The 13,333-nt window shown below is 32.0% G+C and overlaps 1 protein-coding gene and 1 long non-coding RNA gene across 6 annotated transcripts in view; both read left to right on the top strand.

Annotated features, from left to right (window-relative positions):
* The window catches only part of LOC130629617 (uncharacterized), a 137,511-nt gene that overhangs the window by 109,342 nt on the left and 14,836 nt on the right, over positions 1-13,333 (top strand). For 2 of the 5 annotated variants that reach the window (XM_057442881.1, XM_057442883.1), the window contains exons 4-7: positions 7,817-7,865; positions 8,377-8,636; positions 9,178-11,779; positions 12,048-12,314. The exons of 2 other annotated variants lie outside the window; for them this stretch is intronic. In XM_057442881.1, coding sequence (XP_057298864.1) covers positions 7,817-7,865; positions 8,377-8,636; positions 9,178-11,779; positions 12,048-12,314 — 3,178 coding nt within the window. Of the gene's footprint in view, positions 1-6,041; positions 6,965-7,816; positions 7,866-8,376; positions 8,637-9,177; positions 11,780-12,047; positions 12,315-13,333 lie in introns of all 5 variants that reach the window. One more of the 5 variants, XM_057442882.1, reaches the window with a different exon arrangement.
* Positions 2-5,420, top strand: LOC130629631 (uncharacterized). The gene is made up of 3 exons (XR_008981994.1): positions 2-2,351; positions 2,499-4,030; positions 4,157-5,420. It is a non-coding gene; the product is annotated as an uncharacterized LOC130629631 (long non-coding RNA).

Genomic DNA, 13,333 nt, shown 5'->3' on the forward strand with positions numbered 1-13,333 from the left:
TTTCAAACAAGCCTATAATGTTGTAAGCCTGAAATTATTTTTTGCTTTTAAACTGCTAAATTAGTTTTCTGTGTTGGATTGAAATAATGTGTGCAGAGTCAAAAATTCGGTTAACAAAAGGAAACTTTAAAATGATGATTTTGTTTTATGCTATATAACAAACAAACATTACAGTACCATAAAACTTATTATAATAACTAAACTTAATTCAGGACTTAAATTATAATGTTATATGTTCTTAAAAATCACCAAATTTGCTATAAGCCTAAACTAAATCTGTCACGCAAAATGGTAGCTAACTGCAGTAGTAGTCACGAAATAAAGAAGGGGTAAAACTATGCATTTTGTATTGTTCACCGACTAGTTGTCAAGATTTTTTATGTCACAATACACAAAATTTTATGAGAAAATGAGCCCTAAAACCTCGTAGTTTTAAGAAATTTCAAGAAAATCTCCAATTTTTAAAAACACTGATATTTACAAATATTAAACCACAATAAATTCAACACAAGTTTCTTTTTACATTATACATCCTGACAGAAAAAGATTTTAACTTTATGCAGGCATGCTAATTAATAAATTTGTCTAAGATCTTTTTATAAAAGTGTTTTAAAATATAACTTTTAGGGATATTATGCACTGTTATTAAGTTACAAAATATTTTCCAGAATATTCTTAAAATAAACTTTTACAGAATAGACGAATCTGCCAAAACATATTGTTTTAAACTTGCTACAAACTACCAACGTTTTGATTTTTTCACCACCAATATTTTTTAGAAGTTTTAGTAGGAGTAGACAAAATTTGTATACATATTGAATATGTCAATCTAATTATTTTGTTTGTTTGAAACTTGTGATATAATATATAATATAAAAACTTTACTTAATTTTCTTCAAGATGTGAGTGGGATTTCATGTATCAGTACAAGCCTCAGACCTGTCGTTTATGTTTAAAAATTAACTAGCAGATTCAGAAATTGTGCAGGGTGACCACTCCTTAAATTACTTAAAAAAGTAAAATAAAGTACTTAAAAGTACTTAAAAAAAATGAAATTTTAGCTACTCTCCTTAATTTCTCCTTATTTCTTAATTTTTTCGATTGTACCTTTTTTGGAAATGTGTTTATGGATTGTTCATCACCAGTGAAATACGACATATTTCTCTGTTAACTGAAATTTAAGATAGAGAACTAAAATTGGTTTTCTCCTTAATTATCCTTATTTTTTTATTCTTGTTTGCAGCAAAATATCCTTAAAAAATGTCAATCTGTCTCCTTAATTCTCCTTATTATCCTTACTTTTATTCTCATTTTATTAGTGGTCACCCTTTTGTGGTAGCAGTAAAAATCACAAGGTCTGAGGGAGAGGATTAATACTGATGCATGGTCATGTTTGGGTGCAAAGAACAGGCATAAGTTAAACATTAAAAATCCAGGCAAAATGAAAAAAATGCTTCTTATGCTCTTTTAATGTATACATTTACGTTTTTTTCAATTTTCGCCGTAAATTTTTTAATTTAACTTGCACCCGTTCGATGCACCTTTCCCACTCAACATCTGAGGGCTTGAAGTTTTGCCTGACATCACTCCAAATCCGCGTTGTTCTTACAGGGTCCAATTGTCTGCACCCTCTCTTGCCTGTCAAATTGGACTCCTTTAAGACATCCAGAGGAAATGAAGCAAGGATCGTTTTGTATGCGCAGTCGCAAATCTCTGTAGCATCCTATGCTGTACTAAGTACAGCATTGTTTGTGTCATTACATCCAGGCATTGTGTGAAAATTTGATGAATTTGGCTGGCAAGTTGGTGGATCATTTGGCAGGGGTGAAAGCGGTGGTAGTAGATCGAATTGTGGTACTGAGGCAGACGTTGTTTCAAATGATGGTACTGTTGTGTTGGTGGGGGAAAGTTGCTGTTCTGATACATTTTGGAAGAATCTTGGAATAATGGTGGTGTTCATGAAGTCAATGAGTTGGTCCAGTTTGAAATTAATGTGAATTTAATTGGCTTGCACGATGGTCAGTTGTGTGCTCAAATCTTGGTTAGTTGGTTGTGGTGGGAGTGGCTGAATCATTGGTGGAGATGGTAATGGTGGTGTTATCTGTTTTATTTGTGGCAGCATTGAAGTTGGCGACGGTGATGTTGGTGGTGACGGTGATGTTGGTGGTGACGGTGATGTTTGTGGCGACTGTGATGTTGGTGGCGGCGGTGATGTTGGTGGCGGTGGTGATAATTTAGTGCTTATTTTGTTTTTGATTTTTTTTTAGGGCATTTCAGGTAGTCTTTGTAGGATAGAATTGAGGTGAAAAGTTGGTTCTAAAAAGATAACATTACATCCAGTCATAAAGTTGGTAAGCATGATATTAAAATTTTACAAAACTTTAGCTTTGCACTAATTTCGTATTTTGCTTGTTATAATATCCAGGTTTAATAAGACTTAAGACTTTGATTCAATTTTTGTTATTTCAGCCTATATGTATTTTTACTTACATTTTTAGTACAGCCAGGTAGCAAAGTTGAGTTCTAGATGAAAAAGAAAAAATATGGTGGTAAAGTTAAAACCTACATAAAACCTGCACGAGCATGTTTGGCATTACGCGGTGGAACACATACCTTGACTCCAGCAGCAGAGCTTTTGAATATACAGTCGTCAGTTGTCGAATTCTATAAGTACATAATAGCAGTTTATAATAAATTATATTTTGTTTAGTTGTTTGTCCTTGTTGCACTTAATTTTCCAATAAAAACGAAAAAAATATACCATTGGTGTCTCCTGGACTTCTTTGTCTTCTTTTTTACTTCTTTCGTTCTAAAAATGTGCATAAAATAATTTGATTCTGTGCGCGCTTTGATATGAATCAGTGAAATTTATTTCGAAGATGGCTGTTTTTATTTCGTTCTTATAAAAACTTATTAATTCTTGAATAAGTTGTTATTTCACCTAATTTTTCAGCAGTAAAAAAACTTACCATGGCTTCTATTTCTTCATGATTTTCCTCAAAGCACCGACGCTTACCCAGCATTTCTTTATTATCTACAAAAATGATCTGTTGTGACAAGACATTTTTTTGTTAGGAAAATGCGCGTAAGAGAATAGAAATAGAAAATGGAGTAATGACCGGCTTGGTTAGATTGAAGTATTTTTTTAACAAAGCGAAAGGAAAATTCATACCATTTAAATCTAAAATTTCCCCTGTAAATCTTTTTCGCTTGAAGGTGGCGACACATCGCCCACCAATTCGCACATCTGCATCTTTTAATGCTGCGACAGCGAGCGGAATAGTGATGTCATCTGCATCAAAATAAACCAAGGCATATTTCGGCATTCTACTTTTCAAACTTCGTTCGGCGCGGTCAGGACAAAACATCCTCGAAGATATCGTGATAGCCTTCCCTGGGAGCTGCAGAGCGGGGCTTTGAAAAAAGCTTTTTTTTGGCGGGGAACCCCTTGCAGTGCAAGGTGGTTTATACGCTATTACATTTTTGGCAAAAAACTAGCATAATCCATGTCGTATTTAAACGATAATAGAAACCAGGCCACGCAATCACATGATTTAGATCATCTTGAACAGGGTCACATGATACTATTTTTCATTCAGCATCGGCACAAATGGTGCAAGAAACTAGTTTCTGCTAACAACCGTCATGGCTGTTAGTAAACGAACTGCTACTGAAGTCGAAATGGAGGACAAGGAGTTTATCGAATCCGAAAAGATAGGTTCATTTTTAAAAAAGGGAAGAAGCTTGGGAATAATAAATTGTCCTGTGTAAGCTCTTTTTCCTTAAAAGAGATTCAATACTCACGAAATTCAATGAACGAACTTTCTTCCGAAGAAAGTGATGTTTTTATTCTATCTTTTCTTCAGTTTTATTGCCGACGTAAAAAAAATTCTATTTTAAGGGCTGAAAAAGATGACAAAAAAGAAAAAAAATGAAGGTAAGCCATTTTTCAGTCACAAAATATCCTTTTTTAGTAAATCTGTTATTATTTTATTTTAACTTTTAGACGTTTAGTCAGTGGAAAACAAAGGTGAGAAATTTTTTTTTTTTTTTAATGTAACAAAGAAAGTCATTATTCCTAAATATATTTTGGTTATGTTCTCAATTACTACATTTACCATATTAAATTTTTTTAACACAACTAAATTTTGTTTAGATTACCTAACATGGAAACAGTTTCGTGCATATAGAAAAAATAATCCAGGCCCTACAAGCAAAAGAAGCTTTAAAGCCTGGACCTCCAATGGAGGTCAAGACCACAAAAATTTCAAATGGGAAAAAAGGGAGAAAAAAATATCACACCATCCATCACAACACCGATACCAACCACCACAACACCGATACCAGCCACCACAACACCGATACCAACCCTACCAACCTCCACCCACGTATTCCGCTAGAAACCTTGAAATTTAAATAAATCAGGGTAGCACCGAACAAAAGTTTAATTAGGTGCTCCATAAATAATAATTGTTTGTAACCAAAATTAGGGCTAAGTGGACCAAAAAGGTGTCCAGGTTTAGTTTAGTCAGTAAAAAAACCATTATTTATGGAAGACTAGTACACTCAATTTGAATAAAGAAAATCATTTTTTTATGGATCTTTTATGTTATGGAGCTTCCATATTATGTTTTAAAACAAATTTTTGATGAGGTATCGATTTCAGTATTAAAAAGGTGTGTATTGGCCTTACCCAAATTAGTTTTTAATAATTTATTAAATTTTTCTGCCTTTTTTCCCACATTAATAATCAGTCTTTCTATTTCAATTATAACTTGAAAGTTTTGCAACCAAACCTGAGCTAATGTTATATAAACAGCTAAATGAAATAACAGTACATTGTAAGCTTGTACAATATAATACACTTTTCTTAATAATATAATTCTAAACAAAGTTTTCTTTTAACTTATGTGTGATTTCTGGTTAGCTATACTAGGAACATTAGTACACATTATTCTGTCTGTATCGTTTGATTTACCACTGATATTAGTAAACTTTTAAGGCAAAATAAACTTAAATCAAAAAGCTTTCTAGTTAAATAAAACTCGCTTTTACAGCACTTACTGTATCGATTGTTATGAAATACATGGATACAAATTCTTGTTGCATGGAATGTTTTGTTCCGCCATCTTGCTGTTTCAAACCATGATGCTTAACGTATACCGTCATGCCTTGTATCTCCCAGATTTTTTAATTCTATTGTTTGCATTGTTGGTGTTTGCACACCGTAACTAATGTTTTATAAATTAGTTCCAAGGTCCCCATGCATCTCTTTGTGTGATTCTGGAACTCGCGTTCAAGTTTGCAGTCAACTTTCTTAGTATTTTTATTTCCATTTCTACTAATGTTAGTAAGGGTTGAAGTAATTATATTGCAATATAATTATATAAAAAAAGTAATAAATAATTATTTAGCTTTCAGACACGGTATTTTTCTCCGTGTGCACATGAAACTTCTCGCAGCAAGAGATCAAAGCTCGGCTTTCCCAGCTTGCTAGCATTTATCAAGTACCGCTGTCATTATTTTAATTTATGCTAATTTAGACCTAGCAAAATAGCGATAAATAGACAAAGAAAATCCCAATTTTATTTTTTTAATCTAAATTATCAATAAAACTTTTTGCTTAGTGATCAGGCGCTATAAGTGATCGATAATAAAATATTATCGCTAAATAGCTTGTTATCAAATTCCCTGGAATCGTCACATATATATAGTGAATATAGTGAATAACCTCAGGGAGTTGTCTTTTTGTTACAATCAATTTAAGTTTTATATATATGTTGAGATGTATTTTCAATTGTAGATTGTGTCTCGGCTTGTTTGTATTAATAATCTTTTATTATCAATTTCAAGAGTTACCTTGCATTTATAATAAACACACTGTCCTCATCAGAAGACATCTGTCTATGATAAAACCTTATTAAGTAATGATCTGTTTCCCAGAAAATTTTATCTAGCTTTTGTTTACATGTAATACTTATGCTCTCATAGTTCTCAGTTCTATGTGCTTTAATGAAATATCTTTGTTTTTCTTTACATAGAGAGTATACAATCTATAGATAGAGATAGTAAAAGATGGCACCAAAAAATATCATTAAACATTGTGAGTTTTGGTTGAAGTTATGCTTATATATTGAAAACTTTATTAATCCAGCGTTGTTGAATGTATTGCACAATGTGAACAATGGGTCATACCAAGGTTTACCATCTGATCCAAACCGATTATATAACGACTTGCGAAACCATCTTGCCAAATTAACTAAGTTAAAAGATAAAAAGATTATAGACAGCAATCAATGGTTGCTTTTATTTCCTGTTAATCAGCAAACTGACTCTTCAAAATTTGATACAACATTAATTATATTGTTAATTATCAATTGTACAACTTTTCCTCCTCCAAATGGAAGTTGGAAACAAAAATTTCCAGCAGCAACTGACACAACAATTGGTGCTTTTATTTTACATGCAAGGGAATTTAGAAACTTGATTATTCATTATGCCAACCCTGATACTTTAGAAAAGTCACAATTTAATAACATCTGGTCACAGGGTGACAAGATTTTAAATGGACTTGGATATACTGAAGATACAAGTGGATTAAAGCATGATTCACTTGATCCAACAAGGGTAGATTATTTTCGAGTGTTTCTGAATCATCTACAATGTTGTCAAGAAGAATTGCAACGCATAGTCGATGAAAATACAACTGATATCTCCAATCTTCAAGGTTTAGCAAGAGAAGTAATTGAAATTAAAGAGAATACATCCAGCATTAAAGATTGTATATCCAACCTTAAAGAAGATGTAAATAAGGGTAAAAAAGAGCTGAACGTCGAAATTGCCAACAAAATAAACAATGCGCTTGCAAGAATTCATCATTTAAATGAAACATATGAAAAAGAAATTGCAGAATTAAATAACCGAGTCGTATCCGTGGAAAAAAGATTAAGCAAGCTTGAAGAAGGTATGTTATATGATTTCTTCTGATTACTGCTGCAATAACTAAAGATTTAAGAAGGTATTGCTGATAAATAGAAAATTTTGCACTTTGATGATTCAACTTAAATAAATTGTTGTCATTTTAATTTCGTACACATAAGTGTTTGAAAAAAATATTTCAATTCCATTCACAAAGGAGTTGCAAAGCAACTGGCCCGGGTAAAAATATAAAAGGTTAAGCAAGCATGGCTTAAACTTTGGTAATTTAGATTAGCAGCCTAAGACACTGCTTTTGAAAGAATAGAATTTTTTTATATCTGATAAAGTGAAGAAGTAGTAAGTACAAAGCTGAATTCCTGTAAAGTTTGACTATATCACATTTAAGAATATTGAAGAGAATTCAGTATTTTGCATCAAAAAGTGCTGTTAAAATACCATAATTAAGTTTCTTTCATTTTGGCCCTTCTTGAATAAGCAGATTTATTGCCCCATAAATAAAAAATAAGCGGGCTCTGAATGTTTTTGTGTTTTCATTTGTTTACACTCTTGCTGAAAATTTTTTTAAAACTGCTCAAACTATACTTTTCTATTTAGATAATGTTTAAACTATAATATTTTGTTTCTATTTTGCTAACTGTTCAGAAAAGTTTATTTGTTAATGCTGTCTTCTTTAAGAACTGTCCTGATCACAGGACTCTTCCATACATTATATGCACTCACTCGTTTTTGTGCACCTTTCAGAGAAACACAGTACTTCAAAAATTGGCATTTGTCTTGTTTCAAATTTAAAGACAAAATTGTAACACAAGTTGGGTTATTTTTGCAGTATTTATGCCGTAAATATCATTGACAATCCAACAAAATATTTTTATTTTAGAAGGCTGCCATAGTCCTTTCTTGGAAAAAGCTGCTTCAGACATACAAAGGTAGAGTTGAATTATTTTTCCTTTATGACAATAACTTGTGGCGTACAATTTAACGATATAATGTAACATCTTCAAGTATTTAGATCTGAAATGTTAACTGTTTTGTTTTTTTATCCATTCCATCTGAAAAACGTTAAAAAATATTTTGTCTTAAATAACTATCTGGTAGGGTGAATTATGTACAATAAGTTTCATTGTCCTATTTTCAGTGTGTGAGAATTAATGGGCTTCATAACAGAGGTCTTTATATAAATGAGTAACATGAGCAGTCCTCCGAATATTCTCACATCAGTTTCCTATTTATTTTCGTGATCATATTATATTAATAATCTAATATAATTGGATTAAATGAGAAATACATTGGATTCTGTAGCACGACTTTTTTTCTTGTGCGCAGAGAGACAAAATACTTGTGTTACTGATATGGAAATTAAATGGGTTAAATGAGAAATACAGTAGAGTAATCCACAGACATACAACTAGTCTCTTTATATTTGAATTTTTGTTTTAGTTATACACTTTTCAAAAATCACCAAAGTAATCTCGTCGTAAAGTTTGATGAAAACTTCTTCATACAGCATATACAGGCCACTATTACTAACAACTCTCTGAAATATTCAAAACAGCTGGAAATAGATACCGATTATGTTGTGGAAACAAAGAATGGAAAGTTACTTCTGATGATTTACACCAGCAATATGCATCATATGAGTGACTTGTCAATCACTTTAAAGGACAATAAAAACAAATTTACTTGTGTTTCGATTAAAGGTTGGTTATTTAGCTATGACTGATACAAGAATTTATGTCTATTTATATATGGGTTTTTTTTCACATTTCTCACAACCCAACTGGTCAGTCCCACGTTATATGATTTCCATGTTACGAATTTTTTTTTTAGCTATGGTTTGCAATCTCATTTTTGTCTGTGTCACAACAATAATTTTTACTGTAATACCATGGAATCTTTTTTTATCACTTCTCTCCATAAAGTTACATTTTTTTCTAATGCTAAAAGTGATTTATCGGTTAGAAATGGCAGTAAATATTTTGAAAAATAGAAAAACAATGTTTTCTAAGTTTGAGAAAGAAATATGTTATATATCTTTAATTGAGTGTTATGAAAAAATAAAACAAAGCGATAGAGATCGGAATAAGTTAAGGATGAATTTTTCAGTTTAAGATTCTCCCCAATATGATCTACAAAACAACGCATTTTATTTAAATAGGACCAAAATATTTTTATTTGAGTTAAAGCTCCAGTTTCTACTTCAGTTGAGTGTTGAAACCTCAAGTGTTTTTTTTTGTTTAGATATTGAACTAGCAACTATACATAAATGTGTAGCAAGCAATCATTTAAATGTTATAACACACAACAGTGGTGTAATATCTAAACATATAGAGTCTATTTTAAAGAAGGAAACAAAAGAAGCAGATGTTGAATTTATATATGGTGGAAGCCTTCGGAGAATGTCAGCCAAAGAATACGAAGAGTACGGAAAGAATTACTCTGATCAATATTTCACCATCGATGGCAAGTGCATGGAGGAACCACTTCAATTTCCACCTCCAATCTGTAATCAAACCTCTTCTGTATTCGCACAGAACATAAAAAATGTTATATTAAAGTTAAAATACCAGTTGTTTACAATATTTACACATTATGATACCAAAGATCATATCCAATTTTTAAAACTAGATGAAGAATTTCCCTTAAACAACAATCTATCTAATGATAACCGAATACTACTAGTGTTTTTTAATACAATCATAAACATTAGGTACAACAATACAACCAACGCGTTTGATATACAAGACGAGTTTAAAGCAGGCGAGACAGACTTGATGGAACTGTCCCTGATCAATAAAAAAATTTTTAAAAATGGCAATTGGGCAATGGTTAATGTTGTAGCTGCACCAAATTTTGAAGTCAGCCAAGATACTGAAGTATGTGTTAACTGCAACTTGCTCTGTAAGAAAACATTATCTGAGGAGAGCAAGATTCTGGACTTTTTTTCTAACCTTCTACAGAATGCACATGAGAAAAGCAGCAGTGCTAATGCAAAAGAGCAATATATCACAATGGTTAGTAAAATCATGTGCTTTATGGCCACACGTAAAGCACTTTATACTGTTCCTTCACTTAGTGATAATATTCACGAGCAAATAAGTTCACTGATACTAAGTATACAACAGCTTCGAATTTTGTATAGCAAATGTCAGAAGAAAATTATAACTGGTCCGTTAGGTAGTGGCAAAACTGTTTTAGGGTTATCTCACTTAGAACTTGCTTATGAATACTGTGAAGAAAACTCCATCATTTTCTATGTCATTTGGGATGACAAAACATTACTAAAACAAGACGTTGTCAATTATGCTAATAGATTTAATTACAAGAGCAATGTTGATGTTATCGTTACGGATATTGTTGAGTTAGCAAAGGATTTAAAAATGCAAAAGGTTCTGACACCTTTTCAGTTACTCAAGTCGTTAGTTCAGAAACACGTTGGCAAAAAGCTGCATTTTATTTTTGACGAATTTAATGGTGAGATGCTTGGAATTGAAGAGGCCTTATCACTAAAGCAATACTTCAAAATGGAAGCTAAGTTGGAAAACTCTTTTATTGTTCTCTTGCCACAATCCATTGAAAAGCATAGATCCTTCGTTTTGCATGAAACAATCACAAAGCATGACAAATATAAATATGAGGAAACAGGGTTAAAGTTATATAAGCTTGAAAGGGCGATGAGAACATCTGAATTGAACTTTCAATTTTTAAGAGCTTTCGAAAATAAAGCAAGCAAAGAAAAAACGACCATTAAACTTCCTTTAAAAGATTCTCAAGCCAAAGCAAACAAAGAAGCTAAGCAAAAGAATAATACTGGGTTTTTTCGGAAAATTCTACAAAAGTTCTTTGCAAGAAAAACAACACCCTGTAAGCAAGAACAACAAAAATCAGTGCAAAGTCCAAACCAATCACAACAACAACCACATCCATCGCAGCAACAACCACAACCACCACAGCAACAACCACCACAGCAACAACAACCAAAAGAAAATACTATGCATCACATGGAATTTGGGGAGAAGGATATAGACGGTCATTTTGAGGCTCCAATTGATATTGATCGTGTTGCAGCGGCAATCCAAGATGAACATCTTTCAGAAGATGTAAGAACTGATATACATTTTAATTTTAATTCAGCAGCGTTTATTGGTCATAATATAAAAGGTACCAAACCATTGTTGATACATCCTGAAGAAAAGAAAACAGAAGAAGAGTTCATTGCAACGTTAGCTTTAGTTCTTCAAGACATTTGCTTGCATTACAATGTGAAGCGTTTATTTATTTATAACACATATCATCAAATGACTATATTTTACAGATTGCTGAAGCTATTAAAAATAGAATTCTTGCAATATGACGAGTCTACTGACTGGAAAATTTTAAAAAGCAATGAAGAAATTCCTAATCTTTTGCAATATTCAAGCTACAACATACTTACTACACCCGAGGGTAGTCGTGGCATGGAAGCAAGTGAGTGCATCTGCTTAATTGAAAATAACGACCGCACATTGAAACATTTAACATTGGAATCGATGTCTAGAGCTACACAAAACCTAATCATTGTTTCAACGTCTAACATTAACCAATCAAAGTTGGATTTTTCAACTGGACACATTATCAGTGAGCTTTTGTCTTTGTATTTGATGGAATATCTTGTGACACATTCTAAAGATCTAGACACCGAAAAACCATACACAAATACTACAAACAACAATGCCGGTAAAGTAGTTTTCAACGTTAATACACGGTCATGGCAATTTGAGGAGTTGCTAAACAACATTAAAGATATTAATCCTCCAGAAACAGTCCTTGAAATTAAAAATGTGACAGAAATAATTTTTAAAAAGTAAGCCATTGATGCTATTTATCTAACTTTCTTAATGCATATAATTTTGTTCACCCCTGTTATAGAGGTATGCAATGACAGATAACTCCCTTGCATCTGTTATTTAGAAGACATACGGTTGTTTGTATTGTATTTTAATACAGTTATATTCCAGCACTTTTGTTCCCACAGGACTTTCTACCACATTCCTTTCTTTCTTTAACACTAAAATTTTGTATTGTATAGAAACATTATTATAAACTAATCAGTTTTTTTCATTTCACTTTAGCCTTCATCCTCCCGAAAAGGTTGACAAGATAACCTGCTTGTTTTTGTCAGAGAAATCATGTGAATTACGTTGGCAGCATAGTGCTGATAAATATACAGTTAAAAAGAAAAGCAACGATTTCGATTGGAAAATTTTGGCAAGTGGTATTACATCTAACACATTCATCGTAGATGACATCAGTATAGGAGAAATTTGCACATTTTCAGTGGTTGCTAGTAACCAAGTGGGTCAATCTGACGACAGCATTTTTTCATACCATCATAACTGGTAAGAATAATTTGACGTTTACTTATTTATGTATGACTAAATTAATAGTAAACAAGAAGCCCTGGGTGCTATAAGAATTTCCGCTCGCTACCAAAATATTTGATGACAACCTGCTAATTGACAAGTGACATTACATCTTACAACAAACGCAAACAAAACGAAACGTGTCATAATAAACTCACACTTTAAAAGAAACTGCGAACAAAAATTATAGCCTATCATTCATGGTTGAAAGTCTTCCGATTGAAACGTTTATGGTCTTAAACGGCATTTAGTTGAGAAAAAAGAAATTTTGATGCCACCATCATGTTCAGCATACTTTTTTATTAACTGTGCCAAAATTTGTCGAAAATAAAGTAGTTTAAATTTTTGGGCCAATTTTGGCCTAAAATGACATTTCAGGTGGCCAAAAATCGAAATTTTGATGTCACCATCATGTTCAGCATACTTTTTTATTAACTGTGCCAAAATTTGTCGAAAATAAAGTAGTTTAAATTTTTGGGCCAATTTTGGCCTAAAATGACATTTCAGGTGGCCAAAAATCGAAATTTTGATGTCACCATCATGTTCAGCATACTTTTTTATTAACTGTGCCAAAATTTGTCGAAAATAAAGTAGTTTAAATTTTTGGACCAATTTTGGCCTAAAATGACATTTCAGGTGGCCAAAAATCAAAATTTTGATGTCACCATCATGTTCAGCATATTTTTTTGTGATCTGTGCGAAATTTTGTCGAAAATAAAGTAGTTTTAATTTTTGGACCAATTTTTGCCTAAAATGACATTTAAGGTGGCCAAATATCGAAATTTTGATGTCACAATCATGTTCAGCATACTTTTTTTGTTAACTGTGTCAATTTTTTTGGAAAACAAAGTGGTTTTAATTTTTGGATCAATTTTGGCCTAAAATGACATTTAAGGTGGCCAAAAATCGAAATTTTGATGTCACCATCATGTTCAGCATACTTTTTTTGTTAACTGTGCCAAATTTTGTGGAAAATAAAGTAGTTTTAATTTTTG

This window comes from Hydractinia symbiolongicarpus, chromosome 2 (genome assembly GCF_029227915.1).
Source record: "Hydractinia symbiolongicarpus strain clone_291-10 chromosome 2, HSymV2.1, whole genome shotgun sequence".
NCBI lineage: Eukaryota > Metazoa > Cnidaria > Hydrozoa > Anthoathecata > Hydractiniidae > Hydractinia > Hydractinia symbiolongicarpus.